Here is a 15,967-nt window from a genome sequence, read left to right as displayed (position 1 = left end):
CAGGAAACGAGTGCGAGCATGGCAATGCCAAACTTCTCAACATCGACGTCTTCTTCTCGTACTCAGAGCTGCGGCTTGCCTTGTCGGGACCCATTGACTTCTATGCTGTCATCTACGAGCGCTGAACCGACCGGGATACCGAGCGGATTGGCTTTCACTAGACGCGTCGCGTACAGCACGCACGCGCCAGCTCAACATTCAGCCGATCTCACATTCCAGAAAAATGGTTCGCTCTCATGAGAAGACTCTGCAAGGAATGAGATTGCAGCACAGGCTCACGGCTTCATCCTTGCCGGAACCCATCGTCGAATGGCCACCTCCTTGACCGCGTAGCTCTCTCCCTTGCGCAGCGACTCGAAGAACGTCTCTGGCGTCGTGAGCTTTTCGAGCGGACATCGCTTCAGCGAAGGCACAAAGACGTGCGCCAGAATGAGCGTCTTGAGCACCTGGCTCTGCACACGGTTCACCGTGCTGAACCACGTCCAGTCCTTGCGGCCCGCGTTGGGATGCGGTGCGAACGGGCTCGACTTCTCGTCGGCGGGATCTTCGTACGAAGGGATGATGACCACCGCAAATTCGGCATGCGAAAAGACAGGTCCGCGCTTGTAGAGCAGCAGATCGGCGCAGAACTTGATGCCCGTCTTGACCACCCAGCCGAGCGAGCGAAAGTGGTGGTAGGCGACGTAGTTGATCAGGAACGGGTTGTCGGGTCGAGCGTAGAGCGATTCGAGATGTCGTTCGGCGAGTCCGCGGTTACGAAGATCCAGCAGGGCGTGCGGCAAGCTCGATTGCAGGCAGGCCGTGTAGAAGTCGTCGAGGCTGAGCGGCAGGGTGACGCTCCCATTCTCGGCGGTGACCATGTCGAGGCAGCCAAACATGGACGAAAGGAAGAACGCTTCCACCAGCGAAAGCTGCATGCGCTCCACGTCGACCACATCGATATCTGCTGTGTCGTCGGTGTCCTCGTCCAGCAGCATCTTCTCGTCGTCCTGCTGTGTTGCAGTCGTGCTGGCCGACTTGCGCGCCTGCGTAGCCTTGACTTCTTCCGCAAAGTACTTGAGACCCTTGATGCGGGCCACGCCAGGCACGATGTCCGGCACCTCTTCTTGACCCGTCCATAGCTCATTCATGCCTCCTGTCTTCGCTGCGGCTGTCGACTCTGGCCCTTCCTGCTCTTCCGCGTCTTCGCCATCCAGCTGCTCCTCCACCTGCCTCTCAATATCCGCCATCAATCGATCGTGCGATGCACCAGGCGCGCGGTCCGCCTCCGTCACCTCTCCTCCCAGCGCCAAGATACCATCAGGCAGCTGCTGACCTGCTCGTACCGCTGCTCTCGCTCGCTCAATCTTGAGCGCCTTTCTCTCCTCTCTCCTCTGCTGTGTAAGCTGCTCGGCGGTCATTCGACCTTTGCGCAACGCATCGATTTCGTTGACCTTGCGCTGGCGCCACGTCGGTTCGGAGCGCGAGAGATTGCCTTTGCCGAAGAAGCCACGTTGCCATAGCAGTCGGATGCCTTCATCCAGATCTTCGACCCAGACGGTCTGCAGTTGGCGATCGTAGAAGACCGAGACCTTTTCCTTGCCCTTGTGGCTCTTCTGGACGGGGCTGCTAGAGGCGCTGGACGATGCGTAGTAGCCTAGTGTCAAAAGCGAACAGAGCGACGACCATAGCGTGTCCTGTGCTTTGCTACTTACAGCGGCGTCAGGGCTCGTGACGTCGAGTGCGACTGGGATCGGCTTCGAGTAGAGCTGATTCTTCTGCGCGGTTGCCTTTTTGCCAGCTCCGGTCACTCGAGAGGCGGGTCCTCTTGCGCCGGACTTGGACGACTCGGCTGCGTTGTTGTACGACCAGCCGGTGGTGTTCCTTTGCCTAGGCATGATGGTGAGGTCGTGTGTCGCTCGAGGCCGAAGAGATGCCTATGTGCTGGAAGAGTCGAAGAGAAGGTCGGCAAGCTGCTGCAACATCAGCACCCAAGCCTCGACCCTGAAATTATGCTGTCGCTACGTAAAAAAATGTGGAGCTGTCAAGAAGAAAAAGAAGCGCTTTAACCTTGGCTTAGTCACGATTATTTTGCTGAATGTGGCGGTTAGAGCTTAGTTTGAAGGCCGCGGTCATCCTTCTCGCTGCGCTGTAAACCACCTTCTTTTGCGCTCCATCATCGCCCTCAAGCCTATCCGTCAACACACTTCGCATCCCAGCGCCACCCGTACTTGAAGCGCACTTCTCTGTCGAACCGACACGCCTCTTAGGATCGCTACACCCGCACTTCAGCTCAAAATGTCGGTAGCCGCCCCATCAAAGTCGCAGATCTTGAATCTGTACCGCCGATACTTGAGGACATCGCAGTCATTTGTAAGTTTTCGTTCTCAACCGACTGCTCTTCACGCTGCAGTTCCACTAACTATCTCTCATCTCTTTTCACTGGCAGTCGTCGTACAACTTCCGCACATACTTCCTGCGTCGGTCGCGCGACATGTTCCGATCGACGCTTCTGCCCGCCTCGCAAGCGGCGCAATCATCTCCCTTCTCCAAGCAGGGTTCGACCACCACGCCCGTTTCGCCCTCGACGTTGCTCTCACCGGAAACGATTCGTCAGCCAGGGGGCTCGGATGAGTCCATCTCTGCAGCATCGCTCACAGACACGGAAAAGCTGTCCAAGTTCTACCAGACCGCACTCGAGGATCTCAAGGTGCTCCAAAGATCGGCGCTCATGAACCGCATGTACGAGGGCGAGAAGCTGGTGGTGGAGAAGCCGAGGTTGATCGTGGGAGGCGGTGGTGCCGGTGCAGAGGCGAGTGTGGGTGGTGGTGGTCAGCCTGTGGCAGGACCCCAGAGCAGCGGTGGCGCGCCTCCCAGTGGTTAGTTGTGGTGTACTTTACGCTCTCAGAATCATGACTTTACGGAATACGATCGCCCGAGACGCTGTGCGAACTGATTTGCGTCGCGAACTGGTTCACAGACAGGACAACCATGTACAAAAAGAGGCGAGAGTACGGCATAGATGGCCGTTTGAATGTGTCCTTGGCATGAGAGGAAGTGTGGGATTACAATACAGAAGTGGAAGCTTGTGAGCCTTTTTGAGTGTGTGCAATGGCGGATGCTTGTCTTGTAATAGTGGACTGATGCAGACCCTTGTGTCGACGCTTCTTCGTCGTAAGAGTCTGAGCGCAGCTGCCATCTTTCAATAGTAGTAACCTCGACCACGGCCACGACCGCGTCCACGGAACGGACGGCCACGCCCGCGACCTCGACCGCGCCCTCGTGCTGCCATGCCCGGCATATTCGTGCGTTTGGCGGTGACCTTGATCAGTCGGCCGCGGAACAGGGATTCGTTGAGCACCATGGCGTTGGCGACCAGCGATGGGTCTGCGAACTCGACATATGCGAATCTGCATCCAGAAAGCAAGAGACACAGCAGAACAAGAATGAGAGTCAGCCATCGCCATCTATACGAATCGGAGTAGAAGCACGCGCCAGACGTACCCTTTTGGATGCCCAGTAAACTTGTCGCAGAGGATCGTGACTCGATTGATGGTGCCACAGCTCTGGAAGTGTTGCTGCACCTCTTCTGGCGTCGCACCGTAGTCGACGTTGCCAACGTAGATGCTCCTCGAGTCGACCTCTTCGCGCTCCTCCTCGGTGGGATGGAGGCCTGCGCCACCCGCCTCGCCCGCCGCCTGCTGCAGCTCGCGAAGCTTGGCCGCTTCCGCCTCCATCTCCGCTACTCTCTGTTTCATCGCCTCGATCTCAGCGTCCTCGTCGGTCATGGCTGTGCCATCAGCGCCTGATGCGCCAGTGTCATTTGCTGGTGCATCTGCCTCGACGTTGCGTGTGTGATGGAGGTCGCTGGTGCCAGGCTCCGAGAGCGAGACTTCTTCGTGTGATGCCATCTTGCGGATGTCTGTGTCGTTCCTTCAGGGTGCGTCGTGAACAGCCGTCGAGCTTCTGGGTATGACTGAGCCGATCGAGAGCGAGTATCGACTGCAAGCGGATGCTGTGGATGGGCAAGAATGATGAGTGAGAGGAGAAGCAAGCTCAGTCGAAGGTGGAGAGTGTGCCAACCTCACTTTTCGCAGGTCGAGGCCGCAATTCCCGTTTTCCGCCCATTTGGCGCTGGGGCGCGTCACGTGATGCTGCTTCGAAGGGGTCTCCATCCCGTCCACTTGTGTCTGTCCCTCCTTCAATCACCATTCATCTACCTCTGCCGACCTGTCCGCGTCTGCAACCGGCGACGAACAAACCCGTACGCTCAGACGTATTATAGTGTTGCCAAAGACGACCTCTCCAATTCATGCTTTAGCCGACCACGAAGCTCGGGACGTGAACGACCATCTTCCATCGCACCACCCAATGCAGTAAACGACAACGATCTCGCAGGGTGACACTACCACCTCTGCTACCTTCTCAGGTCGGAGAACGTCCGGATCGACCGCCTTACCGCAGCCGTCTGGGTGGTCGTCGAGATGGTGACAAGATCCAAGCCGACGGCGGCGGCCTACTCCGCATCGCACATGTCGGTAGCCATACTGGCTCTCTTGTCGTCAGCAGGCTTCTCGAGGTCCTCAGCTGGCGCGGCGGATCTCCTCTCAGAGGTGATGCAACGCTATATCCAGCTCATCGGCTCCTCCTGCGTTCAGCACGCCAACCACGCCGGTCGCACCATCGTCTCACCGCAGGACCTTCGTGCGTCCTTGGAACACATCCTGGGAGGAGAGCCAATCGATGAAGTGCTGGACTGGGCGGAGGAAGAAGGAAGGCTCGATACCCAGGAGCATCACACACAGCTATCGGCAACTCAAGCCAATGGCGTGAACGGAACCCATCCGCAAGCGTCGACCAGCGCACTACCCGCAGCATTGCAGGATCCCATGCGCGGCAAGGATCTTCTTCGCGTCCTCAACACGGGACGCGTTCCTCCCTCGCCATCCGACCTTGAAGAGGTTCACTTCACATCAATACCGGCCAAAGACTTCGAACAGGCAGCAGCAGAAGGGGTACTCCGGGATCATCTCGCCAGACGGCTCGTTTGGCCCTCTCCGTCGGATGCAATGCCGGATGCATCCGGGCTCGCATCCGGATCACGAGGAGGCGGGACTTCATCGACATTCGGCGAGTCATCTACACAGGGATCCAGCTTCACGGCAGACGCCGAGTCGCTGCTCTTGTCCGACCTTGATGATGACAACGAGGGCGAATCGCCTTCATCGCCCCACGGCAGCAATGGCGACGTCTCACATCAGGCTCTACAGCAACCAAGGAAGCGCAGGCGGCTGGACGCCGAAGAGACTGTACCTGCCAGACGCTTCGGTGAAGCCGTCATTGACTACGTACCGGCGTATCTTCCTGTCTTCCCAGACATCGCTTCAAGCGCAGACGCAGCAGCCGCGCCTTTGCAAAACGGCGCGGACCTCGAATCACTCAAAGCAGAAGAGGATGACGGAACCCGCGTCAAGCTAGAGCCCGTGGAGGTTGATCCGGAGTACATCCTGGAAGAACAACGGCGCAGGGAGCTCGCGCAAAGGAAGGCAGACGAAGCGGCGGCCGAGGCAGCGGCAGCAGCAGCCGAAGCGGCCAAAGGAGAAAACGCAAATGGCGATGGCCCCGAGGCAGAAGCACCTGCCGTTCAAAAGACCGCAGAAGAACGGGCAGCGGAAGCAGAAAAGGCGTTCGAAGCGCTGCAAGCACGCAGAGTCCTGCGCGACAGCTGGAGAGAGAGCGTGGCCTACGATGCATCGACGCTGGCAGCAACGTACGCCAAGGACGAGCTGCGCGACTTGGAACAAAACGTCAATGAGGTGCTCAGCGACGCATCCATCGCCTCCATTGCTCCAGCGACATCGTCACTTCGTGCATTTGCAGCCGACTACCAGGCCCTCGTGGAGGACCCTACATCGAGCAGTTCAGCCGGCATCTTCCTCACACCATCCGGACCAGCCCATCAGGATGCACTGACGAAGCGCAAACGACTAGCGCATGCTCTGGCGGACGCGTCGAGATACGCACCCAACGATAGTCTGTACGCCGCCGTAGCAGCACGACCTTCCGTCATCCCCTTCAACCCGGGACCCAGCTGGCTCGTGTCCACCCTCCCCCCGCCCACGCTGTACGAAGACAACATCGAAGTCGCCAACGCGCTCTCCGCGCCGGTCCTCACGCCGGTCCGCCCGCAGGGACGGCCAGCGGCGCTCATTCCGCCCTCTGGCTCCCTCGTCCCCACGCTCGGCCATCGTCATCCGTCGCACCTCACCACCGGCGCGCGTGTCGTCGCCAGTGCAGAACTCCTCAAGCGCATCTCGCGCTTCGACGATCCCATCCCGATCCTGGACGACAAGCACGCCGAGCGGTTCTTCCACGGTGTTCCAGCGTCACGCGATCTTCTTGGTGGTTCGGGCTCGAGCTCCGATCTCTCCTCCAACATCTCCTCCACGCGGTCCAGCGGCGGCGGCGGCTCCGGAAGTGGCAACTCGACCCTCCGCCCCGCCCTCGAGCGATTGGTCCTGCAGATGCGCGAGAAGGAAGCGGAGATCCTGCCCGAAGAAGACAAGGAAGAGCTGCAGAGACGCCAGCAGGAGTTGCAGCTGCAACTGCAGGCGGCGATGGCGTCCGAGAGCGCAGGTGGAAAGGGCGAGACGGTGCTTTCCACGGGTCTCATTGCGGATAGCTACGCGAGCAGGATTCGAAACGGCAACATTACGATGGTGCACACGTGGGATTGGACGCCCAGGGATCCGTTCGATACGGGATTGCCGGGGAAGAAGGTCAAGATGCCAGGGAGGAGAGGCGTGGGTCCGGTGGCGTTGGAGAAGCGGACGCGGACGGAGAGCGGGGATGGCGATGTGGGCGAGATAGGGGCGACGAATGGGCACAGCGGGTGACGGACCATCCACCTAGCACACAATCACACACACGTCTCAGCACATTTTGGTCACATAAGCAAGTGTCGCAGTGAGCGGTTGGATTGCTACGACGACTTGATAGAGAGATTGCGAACGACCGACCAAGAGCGATTGTGGAAGCCTCTCAGGTTCCACTGCGAGATCTTTTCCTGTTCGACGCCGGATGCCGTTACTGAGACCGAAACAAGAGGCAAGAGCATCGAGGCTGTCAGCATTACACATGTCGTCGTGCCGAAGCGAAACCAAGCGAAACCAAGGCGGAAAGTTACCACAACGAGCTATCAAAGCCCACTTCTTGTCCGAAGGTGGGACGGGCAGATCCAATTGCCATAGCGTCCAGGCCCAGCTCCATTTGCTGTCCGCTTTTCGCTGATCCGACTGTCCGTCTTGCGTTCGGATTGCGGCTTGCTTCCACTCCAGATCTGCCGCTAGCGAAGCGAGGACGTCCTCGGACGACTTTTCTTCCTCTGCCTCTGGCACGATAGCGACGAAGACCTGTGTAGCGGGAGACCCATCCTGCCCGACCGCATACCCTTTCACCTCAACCATCCCCTTCTCACCCACCTCGATCGTCTGCCCGTCCTTCCAAGGCATCGTAATCGAGCAGCTCGCCTCCAACCTCTGCAGCGGCCTCTCCTTCCTCAGCTCCTCCTTCCTGAACTCGGACCCATCCTTAGCTTTCTCCTTTAACTCCTTCTCCCCGTCCTCCGCGCCGCTTGGCACGAGCAGCTTGTAATCCTGTCTCATGGGCGGCGACTCGTTCTCTCGTGCACTGACGCGCACGCCATTCAGCCACTTGACCCACCTTGCACCCACATGGCCGGGGATGACAGCTCGTAGTGGGGCACCGTGGCGCTGTGTGAGCGGTGTTCCGTTGTACTCGTACGCCAGCAGGCAGTGCTGATTCGGATGCAGCGCGGTGGGCAGGGGGATGGAGGCGGCGAAGTACTCTTTGCGGGTGGGATCGTCGGATTCGGTGCTTTCCTGGGCGGAGAAGAGGTGCAGGTGGAGAGGTCGGGCCCACTCGGCGCAGTCGGAAAGGGAGGCTTCGGCCGAGGGTTCGAGCTGGGTCAGGTCCGAGTGGTGGGAAAAGGGATCCGGGACGCCAGCGCGCAGCAGAACCGAGCGCAGGGAGGCACCACCCCAGACGACGTTGGCGATCACCGCGTTGCCCCATTGAATGCCTTCTGCTGGCTGATGCGAGGAGGCGAGCTCCGCTCGGCGGTTGCCGGCGCATTCGAGCGTCGCAGTCACCTCGACCAAGTCATGCTCTTTCTTTAGCGAGTCCAGCGGCAGAGACTGCGATGATAGGTGCAAGTCCTTCAAGCGCTCGTCGTCCTCGATCGAGATGCCTATCGACCAGTTGGTGTCGTTCGATTCTGGGGCATCCGCTTTGATGACAGAATCATGGTTGCGATTGAAGACGAGATCGTTCGGGGTAACGAACGAGGTTGCCAGCTCTTTGGAGTAGGGCTCCGTGTTGAGAGGCTGTCGACGAGTGCGGTCTTTTGTCAGTCCGCCATCGCTGTCGTCTACGAGCTCATTTCGCCGAACTCACACTCTCTTGCCGCACGAGCTGAGACATATCGCTTGATCGTCGAGGGCCGTCCGGTGTTGCTAGTCGCTCGTTGCTCATGGATAGAGGTGTCTCGAGTCGACGCCTTGGCTTGCATATCTGCACGTCAAGCGCTGCTGCATGATCTGTTCTCATCTGGACGATCTGGACGGTGGAGGCTGACTAAGCGTTAACAGGCAGACGTCAAGTTGAGGCTCTAACATCTCGGCTGTGTCCGAAAGTCGCCGGCTGTGGTTATGTAATGCGCTGGCTCGCTTGTTTCGAATTGCTTCCTAAAATTAAAGCTGCACCGCCAGTCTGGCCAATGCCGAGCGAAAGTCAGCCCACTCGCTTTTGTAAATTCCGAGGCAGCAGATGGCAACGAGCGTCCGTCCAACACACACAGGCAGGCACACAGGCACGACAGCCACCGAGGCAAGCATGACGGTGGAAGCGCGTGAGTGAGTCCTAAATTTGGGCCAAACATTCTCAAGCCGAGCTTCGGTCTATGATGCGCCAATCACCATCACACCTCGCGCTAACAACCGTTTCGACCTTACCACCATCACGAGCATCATCTACCACACATATACCCAACCCTCACCCATACGCATCGCATTCAACACTAATTAGCATCATACCAACACGATAATCATCCACTACTAGGCTCTTACCCCGACCGAGCTGGTCCATCACGCACCTCATCTGCAGCACCTCACGCATCACCAACACATCAGCACCACCCATCATGCCGACTGCTACCTCCTCGAAGCACGACATTGTCGTGGTCGGCGCAGGCATCGTTGGCTCCGCGCTCGCCTACTCGCTCGGCAAGTCGGGTCGCAAAGTGGCCCTTCTCGAGCGTGACTTTGACGAGCCGGACCGCATTGTCGGCGAGCTCCTGCAGCCCGGCGGTGTGCGCGCCCTCTCCAAGATGGGCATCGTCGACACGCTCGACGATATCGACGCTGTACCCGTCGAAGGCTACCACGTCTTCTACGGTCCTCGCTCCGTACCCATCCCTTATCCGCAGGAGAAGTCGGACGACGCCGGCAGGGGCATCGCCAGCAGCAGCGGCAAGGTCGAAGGTCGCAGTTTCCACCACGGCAAGTTTGTTCAGTCATTACGCAAGAAGGCGCTCGCGCAGAAGAACGTCACGCCGTACGAAGCGACCGTGCGCGACCTGATCAAGGACACTGCCGGCAAAGTCGTTGGCATCAGCGCCACATGGAAGAAGGCACCCGAGGGCGAGGCCGAAGCCTTCGAGCTCCGCGCCCCACTCACCATCGTCGCCGACGGCTGTTTCTCGAAGTTTCGTCGCACCCATGGCAGCTCGATTCAGCCCATGGTGCGATCCAACTTTGTCGGTCTCGAACTCGAAGATGCGCCTCTGCCCGCACCGCACCACGGTCACGTCGTGCTGTCCAAGAACGGACCAGTGCTGCTCTATCAGATCGGCACGCACTCGACGCGCATCCTCATCGACGTCGCTGGCGAGAAGTTGCCGTCCGTTGCCAAGGGCGACCTGCAGAAGCACGTCAACGAGAACGTCATCCCTCAGCTGCCCGAGCAGCTGCGCGAGTGCGTCGCACGCGAGATGGCCAAGGGCCAACGATTGCGTAGCATGCCCAACTCTTTCTTGCCGCCGAGCATGCAGGGGCAGTCCGACCAGGCGCAGGGCGTGATTGTGGTGGGCGACGCGATGAACATGCGTCACCCGCTGACGGGCGGTGGAATGACGGTTGGGCTGTGGGACGCTGTGCACCTTACGGAAGCCTTGGGTGGGTCGGAGTGGGCGCCCCTCTCCGCGGCTGGATTGCGAACACCCCTGGATCTCAACAACTGGTCCGCCATTCGACCCGCACTGCGATCCTGGCATTGGAGTCGAAAGGGCCTTGCGTCGGTGATCAACATCCTCGCCCAGGCGCTGTACAGCCTGTTCGGCGCCGACGACGCCAATCTGGAAGTGCTGCGCGAAGGCTGCTTCAAGTACTTTGAGATGGGCGGCGAGTGCGTCAACGGTCCTGTGTCGTTGCTGTCCGGTTTGGCACCGAGACCGATGTTGTTGGTGGGCCATTTCTTTGCTGTTGCGCTGTATAGCATTTGGGCACTGTTCATGCACCCCAAGTGGTACGAAAGCGAACAGAGGAGTCGGAAGCCAGGGGTGCTGGAGTACCCAGGGTTGGTGTGGAGGTCGGTGATGGTGTTTTATACCGCTTGTGTGGTGTTGTTGCCAGTGGTGTTTACGGAGATGAAGAGCAATATTCCGCGTCTCACGGCAGCGACATCGACGAGAAAGGGCAAGGGGTCACATGGTGGGTTTGTCACGGACAACTTTGCGCTGGTCAGCGCATCGTTGTTGTTGATCGGCACGGTGATGCTGTGGGGCAACACGAGGGACCCGGCTACGGCGAGGACGTTGAGTAGTTGGATGGTCTTTCCCAAAGTAGCTGCCCAGCCGATTTGATGTGTTGTATACCCGCCGTCGACTCCGCTTATGTTTTTGTTTGCGTAGATGGTTCATACGCTTAACGCCTCTCCTAATCTCAGTGTTATCGCTTCACATCGTCTGACTGCTCTCATCGCGTCGCTTGTGATGTTCGTGATGTTTGGCCTGGTGTCATTGAGAAAGCGCTATGGGTTGACACGGGCCATCTTCTTATCGTGCCCTCGCTGACGAGCCTTGTTGCCTGCCTTTTCCTTCTGCTTGGCGGACCGATCGGTGCCCGAGTTGCCGGTGCCTCTTCCGCGAGTTGCGTTCTTGGACTGGCCGCTGCCGGATCCACCTCCTCCACTGGCACTGCCGCCACGACCGCCACCTCCTCTTCCGCCGCGACTCGCGCCACGCAAGATCCGACCACCGCGCCCGCGATCCGGGCCCCACTGTCTCTGCTGCGATCCGTCATCGTCGTCCTCTGCCTCGCTGACGTTGCGCGAAATGCGAGAGGCGAGCTGGTCATCCAGCGCCGACTGCGATGCTGCCGCCAACAGACGGTCCTTCCTCGGATTGCGATCGAGCATCACCGCCCACGACTCGATCAGATCATCACTCATGCCGGCCTCCTGCTTCAGTCGCTGCCTCCCATCGCTACGCCTGGTGCTGGCATCCGCAGAGAATGCGCTAGACCCATGCTGGACGTAGTGCCGCAGCAGCACGCGCTCGCGCATCCTCGCTTCCTCCTCCTCATCGTCTTCCTCGTCGTCATCCGTCGTCCGACGCGGCGCGGTTCTTTCGCGTCCATCATTGTCAAGATCCAACTCGTCCTCCACACCCACCGTCCGCGCTGGCGCAAAGGGGTTCCATTCCTCTCCCGCTTCTTCTTCGTCCGCAGCCTCGGCGCGGGCGATGATGGCCGCTTTGAGCTCCGGCGCAAGCTCATCCACTTTGCCGCTGCGAGCGAGCTTCGGCTGGACGATGGTCGACGGGTCAAAGGCAAAGTCGCCAAAGAGGTTGGCGCGCGATTTGACGAGGGATGGTGCTGCTGATGACGAATGCGGGGCTGGTGAGGGTAGTGCGATGGGTGCTGGTTGTTGAGACGGTGCGGCAGGTGTTGGCGGTGCCGCCGCATGAGGCTGAGCGATTGTGGAGGACGACGGATCCGATTCACCTTCGTCACCTTCGAGAAGTCGCTGAATGACGAGTTCTGCGTTTTGGCCGGCGAACGACGGCCGAGAGAGGATGACTCTCAAACGGTCCATACCGTAGTGCGGCAGGATCGAATCGACGGACGCCAGCACATCCTCTGAGATGGATGAGGCGGCAGGCTCCTGGATCTCTTTCGCCGGGCTTGGCGCCTGCGATGCCACGTAGCGTTGCAAAGCATCCCAAGCTGCGCCGGTAAATTTGGGGACCAAGGTCGCAAGTGTGTCGACGGAAGCGATTGTTCCGTTGTTGTGTCCCTTTTTGCTGGTGACGCTGGACGACAGTTCCGACCGCAATGACGGCCACGACTCCGAGGTCGCAGCAAGATCGAGCAGGACCGTCGAGTTGAGCAATGTCGAAAACCCACCCTTCTTCAGCAGCATCTCGGTATCGGCAAGACTCTCCCGTGATGCGTCGACCAGCTTGGATGAGCCCCTCAGGTATTCGAGCAGGATCGACACGAGCTGCAGCAGATCCACGCGGCATGTGAGCCAGTGAAGCTGCCACTCTTGTGCTTCCAAATTGAGCGAGTCTGGCTCCGACAAGATTGTTGTTCCGTCGCGACTGAGGGTCCTGGCGACTTGCGGGAGAATTTTGTCGTAGATCTGTACGCAGGTGCGAGCCCATGGTTGGAGGAGAGCGACATTGCCTTTGAGGAGTCGGGCCGGGCAGACCCTGAGGAAGGCGGAGGAAAGACGTGCGAGCGTACGGATGACGGACGGTAGAGTTGCGGCATCCTGCTGATCTTGGGTCGAGACGAGGCCGCTAAACTGAGCTGAAAGACCACTGACAATCTCCTTGACACTGGTAGCATCAAGAAGGCGCTCGAGGATGGCTGCGACGGCCGCCGTTGTGTCGGCAGGAGCCGCGACCGCGAGATCCACCAGAGAGCCTTGCGTGGGGACAAATTTCCTCGCCAGAGACGGATCGCCTCGCTCGATCAGGCGTGCAAGGATGTCGACATGACTTTTGCCGAGCTGTTGCTCGTTGACATTCGGTAGCGGGCTCGATGCGGCCTCGACAGCGAGTTGATGCAGCGAAGCAGCAAAAACACGAGCTACGTCCGGCTTTTGAAGGGTAAAGCGGACAAGGTCGGAGGTGGAGAGCCGGGCCAAGGAGTGTACGAGATGATGGCTATCCTGTGCTGGACCGAGCGCGTTGTCGGCCGCCATCTTTCAGCCAGCCTGCTCCTTACGCACGTTTCCTTCGCCGTCTCTCGATGCTATGAAAGCGGTGTGAGGATCACTGCGATGCTCCTAGGAGGTCCGTGACTTGAGCTTGGTTTGCGGACTCTGCGCTTGTGGGTTGGTGGTGTTGAATAGAAAGGCTGAGCCGAGTCGATGCGCTTTCTTCTTAAAATCACACCTGCGCCTTGTGGAGGGAAATTTCGTGGTCCGACTCTCTCATGTTACATCACAAGTCGCATCGCAATCCTTTTCGATAGCTTGCGCTCTCATGAGAGGGAACACATGGCTCGTTCTGGCACTCGAGAAGCCCTTGACGTGTACAGGCGACTACCTCCTGTCTCGATCCCACCTGGAGAGAAGAGAAGGAGGTCCAGTGGTGAGAAGACAAGCATCGATGTTGCTGAATATTCCGTCCGCCGCAAGCGCATCCAGAGGCCTGCTTGATCGTGTGGATCGGGAGGGCTCGAGAGCCTTTTTCCGATTTCTGAGGTGTTGGTCTCGCCAAAAAGTTGACTCTCTTCCTGGTCCGTGCCTGCACCCTTTCTTCCTCATCATCCGTACCATCGGCATCGAGCAACACTACAGGCAGCGGCAGCGTAGCCACATCGAGCAGCACGACCATCATCAGGATCCCATTGTCAGCAAGCAGAGTCACCCATAGCGACGTCGTATCATTGCGAACGCGAGCCTCGATCGACAGCATTTTGGTGTTGAGCACCGTCTCGCTCAACGGCATCCCAACAGCAGCATCAGGTAGGATCTGAGCATCATCGCATCGACAAAAAGAGGAGATACACCACTATGACGGCGGCAGCATCCACCTCCGCTCTCGAGCTGACCACGCTTACGCTCGACCATATCGTCTCTGACCTCGAATCCCTCCCCTCCAACCACGGCCTCTTCTCTCTCGCATCGACGTCCACACAGCCTCCGTCCGGTGTACCACAAGACCGTCACGACCTGTTACGATCTTTCGAATCCGGCACAGCCCCTTCCAGCCGTGCACAGTACGTCGAGCTATCGCACTCGCTCATTGCGGCGCACCGCACGGCGCAGCGACTCAACAGCGAGCGCGTCTCGGCATCCGACGTCGGTCTCGTCCTGCCCTCGGACCGATCATCGAATGCAGGTGACAAAGCGACGCGGACCGACCTGCTGCATGCCAAGGTGGCGAGTCTGCAGACGCAGGTGGATGCGTGGGACGGAGCGCTCCAGCAGGCGGTTGCGACGATCGAATCGGGCACCACAGACGGGATCGAATCGATACCAGATCCGACCGAGCCGGCAGGCGGTTCCGTTCCGAACGAGTCATCGGACGCCGCGAACGAGGAGCTGGACGATCCATGGGCCGACCCCTAGCCAATGTATCTTACGGTAATCCATCACCCAGAATGTTTGTCAAGGTGAGATCGGTGGCGCGCGCGCGATTCGTTGGTACGCTAGATTGCGCGAGGGCGGAGTGGTGGAAAGCAGATTCATGCGATGAGCACGCGACCTCGCGCTCCCCCTCCAGGAGTTTGTCATCGGCTCGGCGAGGCGATTCGACGCGTGGAAGAGCTCCCCAAGCAACCGGCACGAGTGGTGATGGCGGAGATCGAATCCCACTGACCCTCACGCCATCGTGGGCCATCGCATGAGACGCGCACCTGGATCGTACGCTGCATTTTGCAAACCATGCCACAAATACACCCTCGGCGATGGGGGATAAGCGAGATGCGCACGCCACTTTGATGGATGGATCGGGAGCGGGTGTAAGCGAGATTCTTGGGAGGGAGAGCCTCGGCGAGGTTGAAGTGTGAGGGTAAACGCGTAGATTAGCCGCCGCGAGGAGTGGTAGACGCGCCAAGGGTTCTATATTGGCATGCCGAGCAACTGGCACCAGTGCCAAGACGCGGCACGGGGTCTGCTGGCTGTCGTTTGTCCAGCCAGCTAGAGTGGATCGTAAACCCGGAGCAGCGGCTCACCGTACCCAACTTCCTAGGTCGTGTGCAGGGGGGTGAGAATTGACCGACGTGAGCGCTCGCTCCGATCCCATGGGATGCCACGTCATCCGACCCTACTTTTGCGAGAGCCCATTCAGCAGGGACAATGGATCGACTGCGATACGATCAGGCGACTCCTGATCCCGAACAGGTGACTGTCGCTGCACAATGGACGGGGTCGTTGCACCCTGAGCGTTCTGGGCCTGACACTGTTGCGACTGGCATCACTTTCTCAACCTGACATGCCCTTCTAGGCGACGCGAGAGGTGGCGAGGTTCGAGCAGCTGTCGCTATCGCATGGCGTCTCCCGCCACAGACGCAGCCTGTTCGGTGTGGCGAGACCGCTGCGTCTCCACTGTGGCACACACGCATGCCGATGCCAGATCCAGCTGGGGCGCGCCACTGCGGGCTGTGTGGCGGTGCGGATGTATGAGGTGAAACAGTCCCCCAGCCCCGCCATCTTAGCGCCCGAACGCGACGCAAAAAGACAAAAATGCAGGGTCTCTCGATTTTCATCCCCAGCTCGCAGCGCAGGCGAGCCCTTTCTGTCCCTTCCCGCCCGAGGAGGCGCGGTGGCGACGCGAGATGCCGTACAATGCCAGTGGTGGCTTTTGTTGTTCCGTATGCGAGGCAATATCAATGGGCCACGGCGAGGAACTTCGGCTGTTGGAGTTGCTATTCATCGTTATTGGCACTCAATGTAG

The 15,967-nt window shown here is 59.2% G+C and overlaps 8 protein-coding genes across 8 annotated transcripts; 4 read left to right on the top strand and 4 right to left on the bottom strand.

The window, feature by feature from the left end:
- Window positions 1-275: 275 nt before the first annotated feature.
- Window positions 276-1,877, bottom strand: PSEUBRA_004966 (tRNA intron endonuclease, catalytic domain-like protein; the record flags this gene model as incomplete). The annotated part of the gene is made up of 1 exon (XM_016438412.1): window positions 276-1,877. The coding sequence occupies one exon, from the start codon at window positions 1,875-1,877 to the stop codon at window positions 276-278; it is 1,602 nt and encodes a 533-aa protein (XP_016290908.1).
- Window positions 1,878-2,277: 400 nt separating this feature from the next.
- PSEUBRA_004965 (Complex 1 LYR protein) lies at window positions 2,278-2,863 on the top strand (the record flags this gene model as incomplete). Its single annotated transcript, XM_016438434.1, has 2 exons — window positions 2,278-2,352; window positions 2,429-2,863. 2 exons carry the CDS (start codon window positions 2,278-2,280, stop codon window positions 2,861-2,863), a joined length of 510 nt encoding a protein of 169 aa, XP_016290907.1.
- Window positions 2,864-3,181: 318 nt separating this feature from the next.
- PSEUBRA_004964 (RNA recognition motif domain protein) lies at window positions 3,182-3,890 on the bottom strand (the record flags this gene model as incomplete). The annotated part of the gene is made up of 2 exons (XM_016438425.1): window positions 3,182-3,389; window positions 3,484-3,890. The coding sequence occupies 2 exons, from the start codon at window positions 3,888-3,890 to the stop codon at window positions 3,182-3,184; spliced, it is 615 nt and encodes a 204-aa protein (XP_016290906.1).
- Window positions 3,891-4,511: 621 nt separating this feature from the next.
- Window positions 4,512-6,875, top strand: PSEUBRA_004963 (Bromodomain transcription factor; the record flags this gene model as incomplete). Its single annotated transcript, XM_016438441.2, has 1 exon — window positions 4,512-6,875. One exon carries the CDS (start codon window positions 4,512-4,514, stop codon window positions 6,873-6,875), a length of 2,364 nt encoding a protein of 787 aa, XP_016290905.2.
- Window positions 6,876-6,961: 86 nt separating this feature from the next.
- On the bottom strand, window positions 6,962-8,481 carry PSEUBRA_004962 (Oxidoreductase, molybdopterin-binding domain protein; the record flags this gene model as incomplete). The annotated part of the gene is made up of 3 exons (XM_016438420.1): window positions 6,962-7,068; window positions 7,166-8,384; window positions 8,455-8,481. 3 exons carry the CDS (start codon window positions 8,479-8,481, stop codon window positions 6,962-6,964), a joined length of 1,353 nt encoding a protein of 450 aa, XP_016290904.1.
- A 718-nt stretch (window positions 8,482-9,199) lies between these two features.
- On the top strand, window positions 9,200-10,918 carry PSEUBRA_004961 (FAD dependent oxidoreductase; the record flags this gene model as incomplete). The annotated part of the gene is made up of 1 exon (XM_016438433.1): window positions 9,200-10,918. One exon carries the CDS (start codon window positions 9,200-9,202, stop codon window positions 10,916-10,918), a length of 1,719 nt encoding a protein of 572 aa, XP_016290903.1.
- A 167-nt stretch (window positions 10,919-11,085) lies between these two features.
- Window positions 11,086-13,266, bottom strand: PSEUBRA_004960 (uncharacterized protein; the record flags this gene model as incomplete). The annotated part of the gene is made up of 1 exon (XM_059465424.1): window positions 11,086-13,266. The coding sequence occupies one exon, from the start codon at window positions 13,264-13,266 to the stop codon at window positions 11,086-11,088; it is 2,181 nt and encodes a 726-aa protein (XP_059320473.1).
- An 816-nt stretch (window positions 13,267-14,082) lies between these two features.
- On the top strand, window positions 14,083-14,640 carry PSEUBRA_004959 (uncharacterized protein; the record flags this gene model as incomplete). The annotated part of the gene is made up of 1 exon (XM_016438439.1): window positions 14,083-14,640. The coding sequence occupies one exon, from the start codon at window positions 14,083-14,085 to the stop codon at window positions 14,638-14,640; it is 558 nt and encodes a 185-aa protein (XP_016290901.1).
- Between the last annotated feature and the right edge of the window lie 1,327 nt (window positions 14,641-15,967).

The sequence above is a fragment of the Kalmanozyma brasiliensis genome (genome assembly GCF_000497045.1).
Source record: "Kalmanozyma brasiliensis GHG001 unplaced genomic scaffold PSEUBRA_SCAF4, whole genome shotgun sequence".
Classification (NCBI taxonomy): domain Eukaryota; kingdom Fungi; phylum Basidiomycota; class Ustilaginomycetes; order Ustilaginales; genus Kalmanozyma; species Kalmanozyma brasiliensis.
The sequence above is the reverse complement of the archived record's forward strand: the minus strand, read 5'-3'. Positions and strand labels throughout refer to the sequence as shown.